The sequence below is a fragment of the Vigna angularis genome, chromosome 7 (assembly GCF_016808095.1).
Source record: "Vigna angularis cultivar LongXiaoDou No.4 chromosome 7, ASM1680809v1, whole genome shotgun sequence".
Lineage (NCBI taxonomy): Eukaryota > Viridiplantae > Streptophyta > Magnoliopsida > Fabales > Fabaceae > Vigna > Vigna angularis.
In genome coordinates, this window is record NC_068976.1 from 29,065,619 (window position 1) to 29,090,809 (window position 25,191).

General features: G+C 33.0%; 2 protein-coding genes across 3 annotated transcripts; one reads left to right on the forward strand and one right to left on the reverse strand.

Moving 5' to 3' along the window:
* Positions 1 to 7,953: 7,953 nt before the first annotated feature.
* On the reverse strand, positions 7,954 to 10,808 carry LOC128197877 (uncharacterized). Its single transcript, XM_052880722.1, has 6 exons — positions 10,363 to 10,808; positions 10,083 to 10,137; positions 9,816 to 9,929; positions 9,512 to 9,594; positions 8,457 to 9,429; positions 7,954 to 8,118 (listed from the first exon to the last, which is right to left on the reverse strand). The coding sequence occupies exons 1-6, from the start codon at positions 10,806 to 10,808 to the stop codon at positions 7,954 to 7,956; spliced, it is 1,836 nt and encodes a 611-aa protein (XP_052736682.1).
* An 11,094-nt stretch (positions 10,809 to 21,902) lies between these two features.
* Positions 21,903 to 24,057, forward strand: LOC108337795 (GDSL esterase/lipase At2g24560). 2 transcript variants are annotated; one of them, XM_017574391.2, is made up of 4 exons: positions 21,903 to 22,069; positions 22,136 to 22,557; positions 23,406 to 23,661; positions 23,785 to 24,057. In XM_017574391.2, exons 1-4 carry the CDS (start codon positions 21,943 to 21,945, stop codon positions 23,976 to 23,978), a joined length of 999 nt encoding a protein of 332 aa, XP_017429880.1. In that variant the 5' UTR covers positions 21,903 to 21,942; the 3' UTR covers positions 23,979 to 24,057. The 2 variants fall into 2 exon arrangements, with proteins under 2 accessions (XP_017429880.1, XP_017429879.1); XM_017574390.2 differs by having other exon boundaries at positions 21,903 to 22,557.
* The last annotated feature ends 1,134 nt before the right edge of the window (positions 24,058 to 25,191 follow it).

Consider the following 25,191-nt stretch of genomic DNA (forward strand, 5'->3'; position numbering starts at 1 on the left):
ATACTCATAATTTCGATCAGGTAGTGTATTACTTTTAGGAAGCATTTCCTTAAACAACTAAAGCTATTCTATAAAACTTTTATCAGTCCACCCATTCAGTGTCTTCAAATTCATCCACCTTAACACTTCTAATAATTGTGTGAAGTTAGTTGAAACAAGATATAATGGAGTCTCTACATCATGGACATATTTTCATACATCGCTTCAGAAAAGGATTGTACTCAAACATCATAGATCATGTCCTTTAATCTATTGTCCGTTGTCTAATCAACAAATTCATGTGTTTCAAACATACTTGGAATGTCTAACAATTCACCATGACACCCATGTTGTATAATTCTTCAGAAATCCATCGCACGAAAGATGTTCTCCAATTTTGGCAACATCAAATCTTCTCTCATTCAACAATTCACTCAAGAATATCACATCTTACATTTTTTGTACATTACCAACATTACATTGAGCGAACTGTATAAAATTTTTCACCCTTCTCACGTAATCATTACCTATATGTGGTAAATTAATTTAACTCTAATCCATATCTACGTGATCGAAATTAGTTTTCTATCAACGCATATCTAAGGATCACTCAATGAAACAATGCAAGATAAAGAAACAATGCACTATCACATGACACAACACTAACATTGACATGTAAAATTAATTTTAAAAAATTAAAAAGAAAATACTACGAGCTGACAGGTGACACATACAAAAACAAGGTTAATGTCAACTTAACGGAATGGATCATATTGAATCTAAATTTTTTATAAAAAAACTAAGGACTCAATTGAATCAAATATAAATATAGGGACTAAAGCAAATTAACACTACAAATGAAGGGACCAAATTAATAATTAAACCTATGATCACATAGATTTTTTATGTATATATATATATATATATATATATATATATATATATATATATATATATATATATATATATATATATATATAATTGATAAAAAGATTCAAATTCTCAAATGCAATCTATAATTATCTAAATTTTATATTACACTGATTTCATTTAAATGGATCATTCTTAAATTTAAAGTAATATTTTTGGATTTTAAGTATGATCTATTTTATCATATTTGGATTGGCTTTAAATTAGATAAATTTTTGGATTTTGAAATCCAAAGTTGAGGTATATAAAGGTAGAGCCAAGTCAATTGGGGCTTAGGATGACCTAAGTCAACCAAAGTCAAAGAGTGAGTCAAATTGGTTGATTCCAAGTCAAGTTGAGTTAACTTGGATCTATGTTGAGATAAGTTGAACTAGGTCGAGTCATGTCAAATTAGGCTTAGGTTGAATTGGTTCTGCCTGGATATAAGATATAGTTGAGTTAGTTTTGGTCCAAGTCAAGACAAGTTGGACTAGGTTGAGTTGAGTTAGAGCCAGGTTGAACTGGATCTGCTCGGGCTTAAGGTCAAGTTGAGTTCACCCAGGCCAAATGTCAAACCAAGAAATGCTAGTCCAGAGGTCAAGCCGAGACGACCTGGATTGAAGGTTAAGCCAAGTTTATCCAGGCCAAAAATCGATGTGTTTGACTACATTGAAGGTTAAGGCAAGGAAATCCAGCCCAAAGATTGAGTTGAGTCAACTTGGGTCGATGGTTAAGGTGAGACAGCCTAAACGATGGTCAAGTTCTGTCGATTATAACTAATGGTTGAGTCGACTCAATCCATCACTCCAGACCAAAGGACAAGTCGATTTGGTTTATGTCAATATTGAGTTGAGTCAGATCGAGTTTAGTCACCCCATACAAAGGATTGAGCTAAGTCAGCCTGGGTCAAGCGCAAGCCAAGTCAATCTGAATCAATGATCGAACCTAGTCAAGTTGAGTTGATGGTTGAACTTAGTAAACTCAGACTAATGATCAAACTTATTGATCCAAATCAATGGTCAAGTTAGATTGATCTAAACCAATGATCAAATCAAATTAGTTCAGACTAGTGATTGAATGAGATCAGTCTTGACTAAAAGTTGAGTTGACTCATCAACCTTTGATAGATTGGACTATTTTATTATCGAAATATTTTTCTTCCTTCCTCCTCTTTAAAAAAACATAAAATGTATATTTAGTAATTGACAAGTAAAGAATTTATAAACTTAAAATTATTATTTGTAAATATTAAAATACGCTCTTATTAAAAAATGTAATGTATTTATGTTAGTAATATTAAAATCCTATTTACTAATACATCACATAAACTTTTAGGTCATACTTTAATTTGTATGATTACATTAATAAGACTTATAGTTAATTCATACACAATAACGTATCACCTTTTTTCTTTTAAATTTCCATAAATATATGTTTTCGTCACATAAACATTACCAACTTTCTATTTCGTATAAATATATGTTGTCTTTTAATGTAATATTTGTTTGGTAATTGTAATCTCCAAATTATGTCAGCCACATTTACTTACAATAGACGGATACTTTTTTATTGATATATAAAAAAAAAGTTAATATATTTCTTCTGGACCCTGAATGAATAACGTTCATATTTTAGGCCATTTCTTATTACACCTTAAATGTTTTCTTCCTGCACCCCTTAACGTTTCTTAATCTCGCTTTTACCCCTTCAGTGCATTAAAAATCCTAATTGGTTTTTTGTCTCCCATCTTCCCCTGTCTTCTCCACGCTACCGCATGCACCTCATCTCTACTTTTCTTTTTATAAAAATGCGAGCACCTTTTCTCATCTCCTCCACCCCTTTCTCTTTCGATTTTTTTTTCTCTCGTATGAGAGTACCTCCATGCCAGGAACCACCATCCTGTGCCTCCCTTCTGACCAGAGCCTTCGCCAACGAAGCAGGTCACCGCCACTCTGCCTCCATCCCGAGAACAAAGATTATGCACCCCAACTCGCAGCCGTGCTCTCTTTCTATATATATATATATATATATATATATATATATATATATATATATATATATATATATATATATATATATATATATGGTGTTGCTCCCTCCACCTTCCCAATTCCACTACATCTTTTTCTAATTACAAAAATAACCTTTCTTAATTATAAAAATAACAATTTTTACTTTTACCTAATTATTTACTTTAACCCTAATACTCATTTTTACTTTTGACTGAGCCCTACCTCCCAACTCTCCTTCTCTCTCAGATTCTCACCTCCTATCTCCACCACATCTGTTCTTCTCATCTTCCATCTCTCCTCCATATCTGTTTTCTTGCTTCAGCGACGGTGTGTGCAGTGGTCATTAGGTCTACGAGAGGTTAGTCGTTTTTCATGATAGTTTTAATTTTTTTTTTAAAATGTATTGAATATGTTGTTTTGCTATGGATTTGTGGTGGTTCTATGTTTTGTCTGTGCTGTGTGCATGTGTTCGGAGAGAGGAAGAAGATAACAGGCCATGAACGGATGTCGCATATCGCATAAATGTTAATTAATTTATAGAGTATTTAAATTTAATGATTTTTTCTAATTTGTTATTTATTTATATCTAAATTAAAATTATTTTATTTAATGAAATAATTATTATTAAATTAAGGTTTAAACCCTCGGATGGTTCTCATATATATGTGAGAATCTCAGTTCGGTCCTCATATTTGAAACTGTCTCAATTGGGTCATAATATTTGTAAAATTGAACAAATTTTACCCTATCCGTTAAGTTGTCCTAAATGGTGTTAAACTGTGAAGACGTGTTTATGCTGATGTGCATTATTTAATTAGGTGGAATTTTTATTTAAATTAAAAAATTATCACATGTGTCAGCCCCTTCCCTACCCAAAATTAGGGTTTTAGATTTGGGAAAGGGGCTTCTACTGTTGCACCGTCACGCATGCGAGAATAGGGTTTCGCCTCTTCTCCTCTGCCGCACCGTGGAGATTCATGGTTGTGCTTCTCTTTTTGCAATTTCATAGATGATACAGGTGAATCAAACTCATGGTGTAAATTAGGAAATCTTGATGAATAGATTTTTGCAGGGAATTTTCTACTGGGATACGAAGGTAGAGGCTTGGTGGTCACGGTGTTGTGGTGGTGATGAGATGACTGCGCAAGGTTCGCAAGAGAATTGGGGAAAACGATATTGGGTTTTGCTGTGTAGGTATGTGCGATAGTGGAGATGAAGGAGACGAACATAGTGACGCGGTGCATGGTCGCGGGGATTTGCGATTGGGGTTTTTCTTATTGTAGGTCAATGTTGATGGTGGGGAGAGCATGATTCTGGGTTGGTTTCTGGTGGCTTCGAGTTGCGAAAATGGTGACTTGTTGTGAGCGTGTGCCGCACGATTCTGGAGAATGCCATGGAAGAGGCTTGCGATTTGGCTCACAGAGATTATGGATGTGTTCGTGGAGATTTGCGAATCACAGCGACCATGGAGGCGTCGTTGGCGTTCCTGTGATGGTCTAATGCGATGGAGAAAATTGGGTGGTGGCGTGAAGTCTTGCGCTATTGATGGCGGATCTTGTTTGAGGCAAGGTAGGCGTTGTATGTACTGTGAAGAAGATGATGTGTTGATGGAGGAGAACGAATTAGAGTTACGCGACGGCCTTGCGGCATGATGGTGGCGGCACAGTTGCGGCACGACGACAAAGTTGCGGCACGGCGACAAGGGTTATGAAATTAGGTTTTTTGTGGAGAGGATGATGAGGTAGCAGTAAAAGTTATCAAATTCCACGTCATTATTTAAAATTTATTTCCACGTAATAAGATCACACATATCAGTATCACCACATCAGCAGACTTTAAAGCCGTTTACGACAACTTAACGGATATGGTAAAATTTGTTCAATTTTACAAATATTATGACCCAATTGAGACAATTTCAAATATGAGGACCCAACTGAGATTCCCACATAAATATGAGGACCATCAGAGGGTTTAAACCTTAAATTAATGAAAAAAATAATATTAATTTAATGAAATAATTATTAATTTAATTAAAAATATTTTTGTCAGAAATGGTAAGAACATGAGGTGCATCTTTTAGTTCTCATGGAGAGAGTTCTCGAGGAGAGAGTTCTGCACAGGGTGAAGGTAGGAGACGACCTACAGCTTTAGCTCGGAGAAGACGTGCAGCTCCAATTTAGGATGACCCTATAGCCGAGGACCGAGCGTTTGAGGAGGAGGCATATAAGGCCTATGAGGGTCTTGTTCACGAGGAGGCATTTGAAGCTCCTGATGACAATAATGAGGAGGATGAACATGTCGATGTTCCTGACATACAGGAAGAGGATGTCGATGGATTTCCTGGAGGTCCACGTGATACTTCATTACTGACTCACTATGTTCAACATGTTGCTTATGGTATTTCGCAGGGCCGGGTGAGTGCATAACTTAAATTTTAATTATTAAGTTTTTTTCGAATACAATTGATATTAAATATTGTTGTGTAGGATCGAGGGGAGATACTGAAGTTGATCTCGCATGGTAAAAAAGTTAATAATTTAGGACCGTGCGCCGAAGGAATTCAACACATTGCGCCGAAGATATTTGCTAAGATTACGTTGATAAGGGCTTGTTGCTCGGTTTCATAGAGAGATGACACTTTGAGACGATTAGTTTCCATCTCCTTGTAGGGGAGATGTCGATCACTCTTGACGACGTCTCCACTTTACTTCACCTTTCGATACTGAGACAATTATGTGATTTGGAGGAGTTGGAATTTGAGGAGGCTCGTACAGCCCTTGTAGACTTGCTCGACGTTGATGGTGGCGCAGCTGGTGCTGAGATGGAGGATGCACGTGGTCCGAAAGTCAGAATCAACTGACTTAGAGAGATATATGTTCAGAGGTGTCAGTCGCAGCATTGGGACTATGCTGCCAAAGCATATCTGTTGCATCTAGTAGGATGCACGATTTTCTCAAATAAAAGTGTCACTTTTATACGCGTGTCTTACCTACTATTATTTAGAGATTTACACGCGTGTGGCAGATATGCTTGGGGTGTTGCTGCACTCGCCCATTTGTACGACCAGGTCGGGGATGCGAGTCTGGCTTTCACGAAGCAGATGGCTGGATTTCTGACTTTGTTTCAGGTATAGACATATACCCTTCACATTTATTTGATGTACTTATTTCCATGTTCAAAGAAGAAAGATATTTAATTTAATAATTGCATTTTTAGAGTTGGATATACGAGCATTTCCCTAGCATGGGAAGGAGGCGGTTGATGTCTTCTTATGATGAGACCACACCACGTGCGACTAGGTAGCAGAGCCCTCGGCAGAGTTCGACTCTTGCAGAGATTCGGTCGCAGTTGGATGGCCTGGCATACAGTGAAGTTGTATGGCATCAATATGAGGGACATCGGGGAATTCGTCCATTCTTCGACATCTGTATGTATTCTGGATGGATTCGGATTGATGACACCCTTTCCCGTCATTTTCCTGAGCGTGTGATGAGGCAGTTTGGGTTATACCAGGAGATTCCACGACCACCCACTACCGTTGCAGACGCAAATGTAATCGTTGTTGATTATGCGTGGTTGCACTTCATGAATCACGTTATTATGAATGTGAGACAAATATCATACCCTTCTGAATGTGTCAATGGATACATACAATGGTTTATGAGGGTTTCACATCCCTATATTATTCCTGCTCCACCACGCGAGACCGGCTCTTGCGTCTACACAACGTCCCGATGTTCCATAGGAGGCACGACCCCATCGTAGATCCTCTCCACCTTCACCATCTGGTGTCGTGGTATGTTATTTTTTATTGCTTATGTTATTAAATTTTCTTAACCATGTTTATTTATTTGTTTGATATAATTATAATGTAGGCTAGATTTAGGCGAATGGCGAGAATGTTACAATCGTTGATATCGTGTCGTCATATGACCGAGGGTACTGTTGCACATCAGGTTTCGATGGACCTGCTTCAGATTGCTAATGAGGACATTGACGAATATTCTCCGACTAGGAGAGTGCAAAGGCATATGCGTGGTAGACAATCGACGTCTAATTGATAGGACTTTGTATTTCATTTTTTTAACAAGTTACGACTCACGAGATTATGTGTTATTTGGGATACACTAATGTTTACCTTAAATGTTCGTTAAATAATTTTTTTTTCCAAAATTTGGCCTTAAGTAAATTACTACATTTTGTATGTTTTTCATTTCTTAAAATTTTTTTGTATTTCCTAAATATGCAACTAATATTATGAGAGTAGAAGTCTTTTGTTCATCGTTGCTACTAGGTCTGTGCATGCTTAATGAATGTTGGAAGGCTCCTTTTGGACAAGTTGTAATATATTATGGCATTCACCCTATTTTCATTTAATATGATTTTCGTTTTATAAATATGGTGCAGAGGTTTATTTCAACTAATGGCTTAGAGTTGTAATTTAATTTTTATAAAACTTGCATTATTAAATGCGGTACAGTACTACGATTTTCTACAATGATTATATTATTCATTTTATTTTTATTAATCTAAATATACACCATTAATCATACTTTATATGGAATCCTTGCATGTAGTACTTATTTTAAGGTAATATGTCATTTATTATGAAATTTTTATGGATTCCTTTCAAAACAATTGCCATTCATCACATTACTTTTATAGAGTACATAAGTTTTACTTTTCTTCCAATTCCTTAGGTTGGGTGCTGCTTAAATTCTTGAAAATTTTATGCCAGGTATATTAGTGATTTTAGCATTGGGAATTGAAGTGGGGTCGCTTTGATATGCATGCTATAAAAGTTACGTACATATATGTATATATAAATATATAATATATTATATTAGGTGTTATATATATATATATATATATAATATTATATTAGGAGTTACGTAAAGGAAAAGAAGGGAGAGATATACGTCCAGGAGTTTTTTTATAAGATAGAAAAGTAAATGTTTAGTATTTCAGTTGAATGAATGGTGTGGGTCCATAATAGGCTTAAAATACACCTTAACAAAAAGTAATAGTGTATTTTTACATATCTTCATAAATATCACGAATCACCCAAGTCAACATAAGATGTCGTTACGCCCATCAACTTTGCAAATGCTTGCATCCTACTAGTATAAATAGATGACCACGCTCGTGCCTCAGGATAATAGTAGGTTGAGGAGATGATATTCACCATGGGCAAATGACAACCTTCTTGTAACTTAACCTACCATAATACAAATTACAATAGTTAATTGAGTCATAAGTAATTTTCAAAGGAAATCACAAAATAATACAATTAGCTGCACGAAATGACATCCATGAACATGTCCTATACAAATTAACCGATGTTGAGTTATATCAGAAGGTGGTGTGGAACGTAGTGGGAAGATAGTATAATTTTGAGATGATGACATACACACTAAGATAACATTATATCGGTTAACAATTGCATAACCAATGTCTGGTAATGTCATCCACTTATTCCTGTTAGCCTGTTATAAATAAAAGTTGTTAGATAAAATAATTATAATAAATAAAATACATAAAACAAAAAACACTTACCCTTGACTGTGACTGCACCAACAAAGAGTTCCTCCATTCTTCTAGTCTATCATACCCTCCTACTAGGCTTGCGTATTCATTACGCCATTGACTGAGTTCTTTGTACAAATCATTTCTGATAACGGACCATGAATCTTCTCCGAGTCCCAACGACGCAGCAATGCATCTATATCCACAATGACAATCAGCCACAACATCAACAACGTCCATAATGAAGGGGTGAGTAATAGAATGAAACTGGTCTATCATTGGAACTCTCTTTTTCTTCACTACATTTGGCTTTGATTGTAATTTACTTTTCACGGTTGAAGATTCTATGGTTGAATGAAAGACATCGACATACTCAAAATATGATGGATCTCGCGTAGTAGACCTTTCTCTTCGTTGAACTTTACTTTTTTGAGCACCCTTTGTCTTGACTTTATGTAATGGAGGGACCATTGATGTCAATGTAGGACAAATAATGTCAAGTAACTTCTGCTTGATGGTGACTTTACCTTCAATGTCAACCTCATTGAATCGTTCTTCTACTTGTTTCAACTTATCTTTAATGGATAACTCGGGCTCGGTTTCATTTAATTCAACATTTGAGAAATGCAATCTTCGCCACATGATATGAAATTCACCCAAAGGGATCAATCCAACATCATACCGTGCTAATTCACATGCATAGGAGACACCAAATGTCCGTCTCAATACGCATCCACACTTTGATGAGTTCAATCCTATCTGTTGCACTGTTTCCAATTCCTTAGCAATGAGATCCAATGCATATTGAGAGACACGCCTAATAAGTTTTTTATATATGTATCCTTTAAAAGGGTTACTCGTGAGCAACAAACTTCTTTGAAATGATTCCTTAATCTTGTTGTGTTGTAGGATAACGACATTATGAATACTATCCCAACAAGAACACAAATCACCCATACTATTGCCCAGAACTTTCTTCAGACTCCAATGAGCAGACTCAACCCTAAAATAAAATAAAAACCATCAACAAGTGCAAATAAATATTTATCTATAAAACAAAAAAATAAAATAACATTACAACATACCTATTTGTGGTTGTGTTCCCTAAATGCATTACTTTGTTTGTCCAAAACTGTACAAAGTATGTACTGTACGGAATAATCCAAGTCTGATTCACATATTCAAAGAACAAAGGCCATGAAATTCTTGCGTATTGAAAACCATTCACATACTCAGCAAACAAGCTCTCATCAACACAATCCATTACATTTTGCCATGCATCCATCAACACACTTAAACCTCAGTAGAATGAACTAACATTTTGCATTTAGCTTTAACATTTTTAAGTATGTGGAACTCACATAACATCTTATATGACTCAGGGAATACATTTGCAATGACATTCATCAAAGCCAAGTCTCGGTTAGACACAATGACTTTAGGAGCACCCTCAGATGTTAAAAATAAACCTTTCAGCTTTTCCAAAGCCCATGTGAAATTACTCTGTTATTCAGTAGACAAGAAAGCAAATGTTGCAGAGAAGTTTAACCCTGTAGACGTCATGCCCACAATCTCAAGCAATGGAAGTCTATATTTGTTTGTTTTATATGTAGAATCCATAAAAAATACAACATTAAATTAGTTTAACAATTTCACCGCTTCAGGATGTGTCCAAAACAGGTCAGTAACAACTTCTGAATCGTCGGCACACCTACTCCAATGAATGTACTTATCCCGGTCCAACAACATCATAAGTTGTTGTAGTTCAGTTCTGGACCCTCTCAATGATCGTTTATACGCTTGCCTTGCGTTGTAAATTTGTTTAATCGTTGTGACATTTCGATCATTATTTTGTTTGAGGGTTAATAAAATATTTGCAGGTGTAACTTTACACTTTGTCATATAAACCAATAATGACTGCTCACTCGTATTTAACCTGCCAGCATAAGGATGTCCAACTAAAGTTTCAGCCAACTCATGGTTGTGATGTCCACGCATCACCTTCAACACCCATCCATCACCGTCTGAACATGGTTTACCCTTTAATCTAAACGGACACTCACATTTACGAGTGTCGTATACACTAGGCACTGCATCAGCTTTGTATTTTCGATATTTCCCTCCTCTTTCACATCCAAGTATGACGAACGTTTTTCTTCCCCGTATACTAGTAGCTATATCAGATCTTACTATTACCACAACAAATCCTAAATCATAAGCCATCCCTCTTACCCAATCACTTAAGTGCTCTCGTGAACGAAATATTTCATTTGTGGTAAATTTATTTGTCAAATCTCCCTCTCCAACTTTGCTAATGAATGAAGAGAAATCGGATATCAAACTAGAACCAACTTGAGAATCCATATGAAGATATTCATCCATTTTAAACAATAATCACCTATAAAATTATAATAAATCTTATTAATATAATTAATAATTAATCAAACAAATATAAAAATATTAATATAATAAAATTATATATTTCATATAATTAAACTAATAAATAATTTTTTATATAATTATAAAATTGTTAAATAATACAAAAATCATATATAAAAAATATATATATATACAAAAACATTAAAACAAAAACTAATTATATATAACGTGCAAAATAAAAAAATCTAAATATATACTAATAATAATAAAGATCTTCAAAAATACATTATTAAAATACATCAAAATATGTTCAAAAGTAATATATCAAAACATATAAATTACATTATTAAAATATATACAAAATTAATATAAAAAAAAAACTCCTGGAAAATAAACGTATAATCTTTAAACGGATGTGAGCATCCGTCAGCGGATGTCAACATCTGTTTAAAGATTATACGTTTAATTTTTAGGGTTTATTACGCACCTTCACGACGAATATCAGGACCTGCACCTTCAAGCACCACCACACCACCACCACACACAGCACGGTTGATCAATTGCTTCCGCCACTTGCAATCTCTCACTAAGCTTTCAGTCCACCACACTCTCACACCACAATTCTATGAACGAGAGGAAGAAGTGGAACGTGAGAGGAAGAAGAACACAATGAAACAATGAGGGACGAATGATAAAGAGGAAGAAGAGTTGTTGCGCTTCATACATATAGAGAGGTTAAAAAATATTAAGCCTAAAATTTTACTAAGGGTAAAATAGGAATGGAAAAATAAAGAGAATGGTAAAAGAGGGATGGGGTGGTAGAGGGAGCAAGTGATGGTGGTGAAGGGAGTAACACCCATATATATATATATATATATATATATATATATATATATATGATATTGGTAATTCCTTCAAAATATATAATCTAGAATCATGCTTTTCACATTGTCACATGTGCAAAATGTAAGTAAAGCTCTCTAAGCAAGTGTTCTAGTGTTCCTTAGGCCTAATTTAGCCCAAATAAACCTTAATTTTTTTGCAAGACCTAGTCACTCAAGAATTTATTTTTCAAAGCCAAACAAGTGCTTTACTAAACACATTCTATTTTAATCAATTAATAGTTTACATAATCAATTAAAACACAAACTTTCCTATTTTAAGTGACCAAAATACAAAACCCAAAAAATATTCTGTTTGTCCCAAATACAAGACTCAAAACAAGCCTATTTACAACCCATTTAAAACTTAACACTAGATAAAGATGATGAAAGAAAATTTATGTATTTCATTCTTCAAATCTATAGTCTTCCTCCATTAGTCTTCATCTTCTTTAATCTTTGTAGCCATGGTTTTGGTTGTTGAATGGTTTTCCATCACACAATATAAATCTCTTTCACCAAACTTTCCAATCCATACATTGTTTGATATGATAATATAATCTTCCTCAATGAATTCACACGTACCATAACAATATTTAAAAAATTAATATGAAAACTAACTTAGTACATATTGCTCAATGTCAACCCAATAATGCCTAGCGACACTCTGTGTTGGAAGTCCCACATCGACTAGAGATAAGGCCAAATTATAATATATAAGTGAGGTGCAAACCTCACCTTACAAGCAGGTTTTGTGGGGTTGAGTTAGGCTTAAAAACCCACCTACTAATATGGTATCAGAGCTTTAGAGCCTATCCTAGCGAGTTCTAAGTGGGCATTCTATTCTTCTATTCCAACCGCAATCGGGCCGTTATCGGACCACCAAATTTCTACTATCATGCACGAGATGTCTTAACATCGGCGTGAAGGGGGTGTGTTGGAAGTCCCACATCGACTAAAGATAAGGCCAGTTTATAATATATAAGTGAGGTGCAAACCTCACCTTACAAGCCGGTTTTGTGGGGTTGAGTCAGACTTAAAGTTCACTACTAATATGGTATCAAAGCTATGGTTAAAGCCTATTCTAGCGAGTTCTAAGTGGACATTCTATTCTTCTATTTCACCCGCTATCAGACCATTATCGGACCACCCAATTTCTACTATCACGCACGAGATGTCTATACCTCGGCGTGAAGGGAGGGTGTTGGAAGTCCCACATCGACTAGAGATAAGGCCAAATTATAATATATATATATATATATATATATATATATATATATATATATATATATATATATATATATATATATATATATATATATATATATATATATATATATATATATAAGTGAGGTGCAAACCTCACCTTACAAGCCGGTTTTGTGGGGTTGAGTTAGGCTTAAAAACTCACTTTCTAATACTCTGGCAGAAAGCTCCGTGGGAAAAGATCAAACTTGTGCCCAACAGTTTGAGTCTTCCTCCCAATAGTAGGTCCCACCCTAATGATGAATCCAACTCCCAACACTTCAGGCCCTAGAGCTTTATGGAATTTAAATTCCAAAATGGTTCCCAACACTAACTATGCTTAGAACCCTTGTCAAGTGAGCGTCTAATGGTCTAAGCATGGCACCCAATGCTCTGGACAAATGGAACTCATTTTCAAGTGAGTGTCTGATGATACAGAGTAACACCCAATTTCATGACCACTAGATCTATTTAACTTGGCTATTTCGAAGTGGTCCCCGATGGTATATGGAATTTAAATTCCAAAATGGTTCCCAACACTAACTATGCTTAGAACCCTTGTCAAGTGAGCGTCTGATGGTCTAAGCATGTCACCCAATGCTCTGCACAACTGGAACTCATTTTCAAGTGAGTGCCCGATGATACAGAGTAACACCCAATGTCATGACCACTAGATCTATTTGACTTGGCTATTTCGAAGTGGTCCCCGATGGTATATACCTAGAGCCCAATATCATATTAGTATACAAAAAGAACTTGACATTTTAGCATGCAATTGGCTTAGTAGATTTCTTTTACTTCTTTTCTACTCTAAACCAAATATCATTTTAGTGCACTTGGAAAACATCCTTATGAACCAATTGCTCAAACCAAATATCAAATTCTCAACTCTTCACAATTTTAAGTACTTTGTCAAATACAAAATAAGGCAATAAAATAACACTTTTATCAATTTCACCAAATAAAAAATTTCACACAATTCATACAGTCTTAAAATCTACCAATAAGTCAAAAGCACAAAATTTAACATGAACTTTCCTTACCTTGGTTAAAACGCTCTTTCTTGCACATATGTTTTTTAGAGTTTTATCTAACATAAGATAACCTAACTAGACAATAAATAAGCATATCATTAAGATAAAAAAAGCAACAAAGATTCACTAAGAGGATCTTTAAATTACAAGCATAACTATATAGCTCACATGTAAACCAAATGGTGAAAATAGCTCAAAAAGGGTAAAAAGAAATATACTTTGTTCTACACTCGGATGAGTACATAAAGCTCTTTCCAATAAACAATCCTACCATCTTTGATTTTCAAAAAGATGAAGATTGAGATAAAAAAAAAATCTAGAAAAGTATAATAAAGAGAAAAGTTATAAATAAAATTTAGAGAAATAATAATTTTTAAAAAATAAATTTCAATTAATAAAAATTTTATTTATTATTCAAATATTTTATTATTAAAATATTATAATATTCTATTTTATAAGAAGACTACTCTTAGGCAATTTTCTACGCTTTTACAAGTTTTAAATTAATTTTTATGTCATAATTATTTTTTAATAAAGTTATTTTCATCAAATTATTGCAAAATTAATTTTTTCAACCCATATATTTCGTATTCTTCTACATTTAAGAAGGAAATATTTTATTTGGTGGTAATGATTTATTTAAAATTATTTTTGAATTGTTATATGCAAATATTTATAAACCATTTGACACTTTAAAAGTATATTATATTGAAACACTATTTACCTTTATCTCAGAAGTATAGATGACAACGGGTCAGGGTCGAACACAAATAGTGTCTATTCGCAATCCGATCTGGAAAAAATATTTGACCCACAACCGATCTACTACTTGTACAGATACCTACTTAAAAAATACTCACGAATATTTTAAAACCCGTGGATACTCGCAAATACACGTAAAAGATTAAAAAAAGTATATTTTAGACATTTTTTAAATAAAATTTAAATAAAATTATAAAAAATATAATATAATATAAAGTAAATTAAATATAAATAAAAATTTAATTTTAATTAAATTTAACTTAATAAAATAAAAAATTAATTTTATTTTTAATTAAATTTAATTTAAAAAAATAAAAATTAATATTTTTTATTATTTTTTGCAAGTAATAAGACATTTTTTAATATTCACACGCAACCCATTTAGAAGCGAGTATTAAAATACCCATTATCCGTTACTCGTAGATAATAAATATTTGCAAAGTAATAACCACTCGAATTTTATCCGTATAATTTTTTACCATCCCTGTTAACAAGGTTTACAATATACCTTAATTTTTATGATTGCATTAGTCAGACTTACCACCAATTCATTCACGATATGCTAACAATATTTGTCTTTAAATTTTTATAAATATATATGTTTTCTTTTCTATTTCGCGAATAACTTTATAATATAAAGTAGTATTGTCAAATAATTTAATATCCCCGAATTCTGCTATACATTTTATAAACCCGTGAATCAATTTGTAGGTATATAGTAAAATTACAAGTTCTTTTATATAGAGTAATAGAAGTATAAATAATTGAGTGGTAATATATTTAATTTTATTAATATTTTTATTTAGGCATTATCATAATTATTTATTTTATTATTAAAGAGAAATATAATATTAGAAAAAAACTATTTTAAAAACATAATTTATATCTACATAAATATTGTTAAATATTAATAATAAATTTGCTATAGATATTTTATGGGTTAAATATGTTTTTAGTCCATATACTATCAAGCAATTTTGGTTTTAGTCCCTCTTTCAAAGTAAGGTACATTTTAGTCCTCCTTCTTAACGAAACTTTGATTTTAGTCTTCCAAAACTAACACCGTTAAAAACCAGCTGATGTGGCTAACGGTAGACTGACACAATTTTTTTTTTGTCAGAGTTTATCAGCTTTTCTTCCTCTCTCTCTCCCTCGTCTCTTCCTTCAATCCAAAAACACAAAACAGTAAAATCTTCCAGTGAAGCTTTTCTCTCGCATCTCCCATCACCGGTCAGACAACCACCATCATCAAAACCACGAACGCCAGCCCCGAGAGAAGAACCCACACCGAGAGAAGGGCTCTGATCTCCTAATGCCAACTGAAAACTTAAGGTATGGTTTGGATAATGCCAACTGAAAACTGTGTACATCTTGATACCCTCTAAATCAACTGAAAACTTAATGAAGCAGTGAATTTGTTTGCTTCAAAAATTATATTTTGAAAATTAAAATGTTGTTTCGGTAGTTTCGAAAAGCTTATTTCAGAAAATTTCCCAAGTATGTAATGTGGAAGTAACTTTTTCAAAAGTAAAATGATTATTTCGAAAGTTTGAGGAGTCGTAGGAAGTAAAAGGCTAGTTTGCAGTGGTAAATAGAAAATTAAAAGGAAATAACCCACACAAACCTGTCCTTAGAGAAATATCCGGTTATGACGGGTATATAGATGGCTATATCTCGAAGAGAAGAAAAATCACATAAAATCCTAGAAAAAGGGTTGAAGAGAATCTGTAAATTTGTATCCCAGAAGAGTCCTCTGGTATCGGTGTGGGTTCTTCTCTCGGGGCTGGCATTCGTGGTTTTGATGAAGGTGGCTGTCTGACCGGTGATGGGAGATGCGAGAGAAAAGCTTCATCGGAAGATTTTACTGTTTTGTGTTTTGGGATTGAAGGAAGAGACGAGGAAGAGAGAGAGAGGAAGAAAAGCTGATAAACTCTGACAAAAAAAAAATTGTGTCAATCTACCGTTAGCCACATCAGCTGGTTTTTAACGGTGTTAGTTTTGGAGGACTAAAATCAAAGTTTCGTTAAGAAGGAGGACTAAAATGTACCTTACTTTGAAAGAGGGACTAAAACCAAAATCGCTTGATAGTATAGGGACTAAAAACATATTTAACCCATATTTGGCTTAATAGCCTATTTTGTCCCTAGATTTGCTTATTGTTCTCAAAAAGGTCCGTGGTTAAAAAAAAGAGTCAAGTTGGTCCTACGTTGGTAAATATTGTGTCAACGTAGTCCCTTCTGTTAAATAGAATGAAACGGAGTTAATGCATTGGTGATGTGGTAGCACACAATTGTAACATGTCATTATTTAGCACTATGCCTAATGACTTGTTATTTAATTGGTGGCTGAGGTGGATATTTAGGTATTGGGGGTTTAAAATTGGGGAAAAACTCACTTAGGGCACGAGTTGGATTAGGGCATTTAGGTTTTGTGCAAACAAAGACTGAGACGAGTGAAAAGAGAATTGTGCATTGCAATGGGTAAGACTGAGACGATTGAGGAAGATTTCGTTGAGTAAATGTAGGGGAGTTGGACGCGCATTTGCAGAGTTTCTCAAATCGTCATTCGAAGGTGTGTATGGTAGCTTTTATTGTGTGTGTTGTTGCTTTTTGTCCCCCATTATCGATGCTTTTCGTTTGTTTGTGGTTTCCCAGTGTCCAAGTGTCGTTGTGGTCCCCCACGATGGTGTGTGAAAATATTTCTTTATGTTTTATTTGTAGTCCCCGTACAAAGTTGTTTTACTTCTTTATGGTTTGTTATTGGTGTGTTTATGGTTCTCCATAGTAGTATCATGGTGTTTTAAACAAAATACAAACAAGGGTGATGTTAATTAACCCCATAAAACATAACATCCATATTAACAACTTCTCCCTTTTCTGACAACCAATAACAGATTTCTCCAAGCTATTAATCTTTCTCCTTTGCCTAACAATAATACTGCCACCATCATCTACATTATCTTCATTATGCCATTTAAAGAAATTGCATCCTTGAGGTTCTTCATTTCTTGTCCGCTATTCGAAATATCCAACACAATGTAATTACCAAAATGTCCGCTGTTCATTAATCACCAAAATGTCAAATCATAAAAATTAAACTACAAACCTTGTAATTAGGGGAGCCCCAGAATTGCTTCCCCTCATTTTTGACTGTTTTTGCCACTCTCAACACAGTAACCTCCCCACAATGGCATATTTGGCTTCCAACCAATCCTCTCGATGAACCACCACGAGAGCTCCCCTAAGAGCAAGACGAACAACCTTGATTGAAAGACATTGCCAAGGCCAAAACGAGAAAATCACGAACCACTTCGCCAAGCAACTACGAAAGAGGGAACAACACTTTGCCAACCACGAACCTCCAACCTACTGCAAACATAGAACAACAAAATCCAAACCGTAACCAACAACAGCAAAATGGAGAAGAAGACAAACAAGAAGAACAACACACACCCACCACTGTAGCATTTTCGCGCAATGTAGCTAAAGAACCCTAACTTTGTTTCCAACCCGTGCCCTTTTCCCCAATTTAAAACCCCCAATACCTAAATATCCACCTCAGCCCCCAATTAAATAACACGTCATTAGGTATAGTGATAAATAATGACACGTTACGATTGTGTGCTGCCACATCACCAATGCATTAACTCCGTTTCATTCTATTTAACAAAAGGGACTACATTGACACAATATTTACCAACGTAAGACCAACTTGACTATTTTTTTTAACCACAGACCTTTTTGACAACAATAAGCAAATCTGGGGACAAAATAGGCTATTAAGCCAAATATTTTATACCTTGTTTAAATTTAAGTATTTGTCAAATATATTTATTAATTTGACATGTAACATTCCAATTTAGTAGTATAAAACTACTAAAATAGATCATTACATAAATGATAACTTACCATGAACTACAAACTTTTGATGAAGAAGATCGTACACTTAAAGAACAAACCTCTATCTATGATGCTGCTTCACTCTCAACCTCCCGCTGATAAGACTGGAAAACATCTTCCCTAAGCTCACACCATTTAAGATGATAATCACTAAAGAGAAACATACACAAAAACAAACAACACAAAAAGAAAGGGTAAGCCAAAGTACCAAAGGAACATACATACATTTTTAAAACAATAATACACATCCATATTATAAATTAAACAACACAACATAATTACCATCAACCTTAAAAATCCCAAACTCTCTAGATAGATGCATTGATGTCGGACTCATGAAGAACTTGCACCCGTGAATGGTGGAGCAGCCTTGCTCAGAAATAATAATAACCACATCCTCAACTACCACCAATAATGTCATACACCAAGGTTAATTATTCGTCACACATCTATGGCCCTAACTAGTGACCATAGACTAGGAGCTCCTACTACTTTCCACAACATAATCGCACATCTCTATATGAGATGAGGTTATTGAGAGTGTCAGGATCATTCCACAATCCCGGAGTCTCTACTTCAATACATATCACAACATAACCAACTAGGATATTCCTCCTTGGAATTCCTTTCTCACATGATATTTAAAATCCATACCTCACATATTACTTGAACATCATCATCACATCTCATACATAATCATATTCATATACATATATTTCACACAAACATTGCATATTATCACATGAAACCTCTCATTATACATTAAACAACCAGAAACACCATTACAAGTCATCAAAAGTTAGACAATAACACAAATTTCTTCATGGCATCTTGATACTCATACTTAGGTAAGGAAAACAGCTTGGAAACCATCACTAACTATTTCAGAAAGGTTCAAGACCTCTAAAATGACCTAAAGAACGTCCAAAACTAACACTCGAAACCCCAAATTTAATATTTCCAAAATCTGAAAAAAAAAACCAAAAATGATCCAGTAGCGATCAGCGCCCAGAAGCTACACCTCAACGCTAGAAAACTAGCCCTCAGTGTAACTAACAACTCAATTATTTACCTTCCAACACCCAATTTTTGCAACTAACAGCTAGAACAAGTCCTAATAGACTAAAAAACATATTACAAACCCTCACCTTTAGCCCAAATCTTCTAATTCAACATCTCACTAGCTAGTTAAAACCCCTAAATTGTACATAAAATCATGCAACCACCCCCTCACAACTCCTCTACTGCATAATACACTATATTTTACTAGTTTTTAACACTCCAACAAGTCTTAAATGACTAAACATCAACCCCAAACATCAGGCTTTTCTCCAAAACCATTTCCGTAGAAATTCACCTATTAAAACCCCAAATTTGGACCAAAAACATGCAAAGACTCTCATCTTTCACTACCTCAAGGTTTAACAAAATTTCTCCACCCAAATACAAGATCATCTTTACCATTTCAAGCAATCAAAAATAGGCACATGGAACAATAAAAAATAGGCACATCGTAAACATGATCAAGGTATATCATTAGAATCATTGATTAGTAAAAAACTTGAGGAAATGCCCATATGAAACATGCATAGGAAATCAAGTCCACATGCATTGAAAACTCAACCAAAGAAAAGGGCAGAAATTAACTTACCCTTTTTGAGAAACTGATCAGACAGGCTTGAAGATCTCACCGCAAGAATCACACAGGCGGTCTCTGATCTTCAAACAAATGAAGAGGGTGTAAGAACCTTTAGAGAAAAGGCATAAGACTCTATAAAAGTAGTTTATAGAGAAATGATATTTTAAAATAATGAAACTCATTTATAACAATTCATTTTATATTAAAACATTTTAATATTAAAATAATATATTCTCATTATTTTTAGCTCACTATCAGTTCTAAAATACCACTTTCTAAGTCTTCACATGACACAGTTAACTTATAATGAACCACTAACAAATTTAAATTTTGAAAGAAAAAAATTAATTTATTGTTAATTATATATTACTATTAAATTTATTTTTACACATAATAATTATTAAATAAAAAAATATATATTCTATTATCTTAATATATCAAATATAATTGATAAAACTAAAGTTTTTTGTATTGTAACTATAATTTTTTTATTATACTAATAATTAAATATCTTAATATTTATTATATGGGATATTTATTTTTTTATTTGTGCTAAAAATTTAACTTTTTTTTTTCTCATTTACTTTCACTTTTCAATTTTTACACCTATCATACATCTTGGATCCAAGTGCACATCATAGACAATAAAATTACAAATTTTGAAGTCATTGAACCAACATGCTATGATGGAAATATATACTGCTGGTGAAATTCAATTCAATGCCTTCATATCCATATAATTAATATAGTATTTAATATATGCAGATATTTTAGAAGTAGTAAATAAATCCTGAAATATGACAATGATAATTTAAATATCTTTGCAGAGGTACTTCAATTCCCCATCTCTTCATAACTTCTATTTCTATGTACCACCTTCCAAGAAGATAAAAACACTCATTTTCAAACTTCTTCATTCACCCTCTTTATAAATTTTTAGTCATCTTTTTCAACAAATATTCTTATTCTTATTATACACAATTAAATAATTTGGAGGAAATCAATAAAAAAAACATCATTCTGTATAAAAAGTTTCAAATGTTACATTTTTTTAATTTTTATTTTAATTGAATTGTTATTCTAAGTTTATTTTCGCAATCTTAATATTTTGAGTACAAATTTAAATATAATTAATTTAATTTGGAGCTAAATCTAAAACTATATTAAGTGTAGATTTTCATTATGTCAATTCTCCTTTTTGTTTTCAGTCAATGTGTAATTTAACTAACTCACTACAAAAATATAAATATTTTATGATATTTACATTTTAAATGTATAATTACAAAATATATTATTTATCAAAATATTTAAAACACCTCTTGAAAATAAATAAATATAAAGAAACAACTAATATAATTAATCATAGAGTACATCACGAACCTTACCATCACTCATATAACCTTTCTTAACACAATTTTATTAGTAGATAATTTGTGTAAAATATTTCAAATAATAAAAAAATGCTGTAACTAACAATTTAACTTATTAATAAAGTATGTTTTGTTCGAAGTCATTGTGCCACGAATATGACAATATTGGAAATTAATATATATATATATATATATATATATATATATATATATATATATATATATATGAGTGTGTGTATGTATATATTTGTATTGTATGTGAGAAGGTATCACTGAAAATAAGAGGTGAAACTTGAAAATAGCAGAAATGTCATCTGCAATGCATCTTGTGATGCTAATGTATGGTTGCATTGGTGTTGTTGCTTCAAAGAATGTTCTCGAATCTTCAAAATTCTCATCCGTACTTGTTTTTGGAGATTCTACTGTTGATCCTGGTAATAACAATTATCTCCTAACTATTTCTAAGGCTAATCATTTTCCTTATGGCATAGATTTTCCAGGGCATGTAGCAACAGGGAGATTCAGCAACGGAAAATTGGTATCTGATTTTCTTGCGTCTGCCTTGAATATCAAAGACACTGTTCCTCCTTTTCTAAATCCAGACCTAAGTGACCAAGAACTTCTAACAGGAGTTTCTTTTGCCTCGGGAGAATCTGGTATTGATGAGCTCACTGCATCTCTCACAAATGTTTTATCGATGGACCAACAGCTTCAATATTTCAAAGCTTACACAATGAAGCTGAAGCAAATCGTAGGAGAAGATCAAGCCATGCAAAGACTTCGAGATGCTCTTGTTCTCATCTCTGTCGGTACTAACGATTTCATTTTGAATTTCCATGACTTCCCCTCTCGAAGACTCATGTTCGTCACCATTGATGCTTACCAAGATTATTTGCTTGATAAGTTGGAGGTCATAATTAAGGTAAGAGGTTAATTTGATACATACATATTTTTTATATTTATTTCACATTATTTTTTCTTACTTTTTATTTTTTTTATTAAAAAATTACAAAAGTTTAATTTTTTATAATTATTTTACTTTTGTAATATCTATTATATAAAAATAAATGTATGTTACTTTATCATTGCTTTTAAATTACTGTTAAATTATAAATAAGGAGACAACGAGGATGGAATATATAACCTTAATCTGACCGATAGTTGATTCTTAAGAAATCGAACTTGTCTAATTCGTAAGTGAATAAACTAAATTTTAATCTGTTCCGTTAAACGCTGGACAACATATCCGTCAACTATTTTTTTGACTTTTTTAATTATATATAAAAATGTATATGTCATATACTTTAAATAATTTTTAAGTTTTAATTAATTAATTAATATTTTTTAATTAAATAAATTAAAATAACTATTATTTGTATGTATAAAATTACTATATTATAATTAATAATTAGAATTTAACTTATTAGTATTAATAATTAAAATTATAATATATATTTAAAATAGTATCATATATAAAAGTTTTTTATTAATTATTTTTTTTTAAATCAGCTTGTTCGTCAATTTGATAGTTAATCAAATTAAAAATTTCAACTTCATCCGTCAAATTCATAGAGTGATGTGCTGGTTCGTTGGACAAGATCCAAGATCCCTGTTGCTATTCCTAATTGTAAAGTTAATAATAAGAAATTCATAACAGAAGAAATATACATTTTTAAAAGTTCTAATTTTTATTTTTTATGAAGTTTAACAAAATTAAAATCCATTAATTGAAGCACAAACATAATAATTATCTTCTGTCTGATATTGTAGGAACTGTATGATGAAGGATGTAGGAACATTGGTGTGGCTGGGCTTCCTCCCCTTGGTTGTGTTCCTCTTCAAATGTCCCTAAAATTCAAAATTGATAGGCAATGTTTGGTGCATCAGAATGCCGACAGTGAGAAGTATAATCGGAAGTTGGCTCAGAGACTCTCCCTGTTACAAGCTACACTCCCTCAAAGCAAAATTGTATATGGAGATTTGTACCACCCCCTACTCAACCTTTATACTCATCCTCAGCATTATGGTAAGTCATATCATACTCAATACTTATTTATACCTTAAAACATATAATTCATTAATTAACTTCATTTTATATTTCTATAATGTTCTTATATTTATTTTGAATATGTGGAAATATATGAAATAGGTATGGAGGTAACAAACAGAGGGTGTTGTGGATCAGGTTACTTGGAAGTGATTGAGATATGTAATGCATATACACCTCTATGCAGTAATCACTCAAAGTATGCATTTTGGGACAATGTTCATTTAACCGAAGCATCTAACAGTTATCTTGCAGATCATCTTATAAGAGTAGCTTTGCCCTTATTCTTCAAATAGTACTATAGTACTATAGTACTAAGAACTATGACAACTTTCTTCTTATATTTTAGGTGTTTCCTTTATTTCCAAGATTAGTTTCTTTATATATTAGAAGTAAATTATAAGTTTAAGTCAATCTCACAAAATCAGTTTATAAGATAATATTTGCATCTCACTTATATATTATAATTTGATTATATCTCTAGTTAATGTGGGACTTTTAACATACGCCCTTCACGCTGAGATATAGACATCTCGTACATGATAGTAGAAATTGGGTGGTCCGATAATGGCCCGATAAAGAGTGGAATAGAAATAAAAATACCCACTTAGGACTCATTAAGATAGACTCTATGACTCTAATACTATATTAGAAATAGATTTTAAACCTAAATCAATATCACAAAATCGACTTAAAGTAAAATTTATGCCTTACATATTATAATTTCTTTTCAACTTATATATTATAATTTCTTTTCAACGACGTGGAACTTTGAACATTATATAATATCTGTAAAAGTGACCGTTAGTGTATATTGGTTGATGTCAGAGATTTGTTTAAGCTCTTCCAGTTAATGCTATTTCAAGTTTGAATAAGATGTAGAATGAAACTAGAAGGACACTTAGGTTACAGACCTAGTATCTGTCAATATTTAACTTTATTAGAAGTGATAAGATATAGAAGCAGAGTGCTAAATTATATTTCATTTGGATACTGATGAGTTTTCCAGAGCTACGCAATCTTATTGTTCATTTCTCTGGGAGGCATGTGATTGATCTGGCAAGTCACAGGTGACAGACTCTGAAGCTGGGTCAGTCTGCCTTGAAAGACACAAAGACATTAAACACACGAAATCAAACTTAATCCGTTTCGTTTTCCATTCACAGCTTTATCAGATACAAAGAAGTGAACAACAAAACCAGAACACCTACGTTAACTTTCACCGAGAAACGCCTTGCCCGTTTCCATTTTTTCATGAATAACATGATGCTGCTGATAGAGAAACTTACCATGGAACGCCCATCACAGTTCTATCGCTCAGCTTAGTCTCCTCTTTCTTTTCATTTTCTTTATTCCTTTCTCACAATTTTTCACATTTTCTTTGTTCATATTTGTTATTGCTAAAGAAAACCTGTAGCACACTTGAAAAAAGAAAAAGTCGTATTATTAATAGAAAACTTTTAAAAGTAACTCCCCATTGAGAGTTTCATCTTAATTTTAATCCACTTC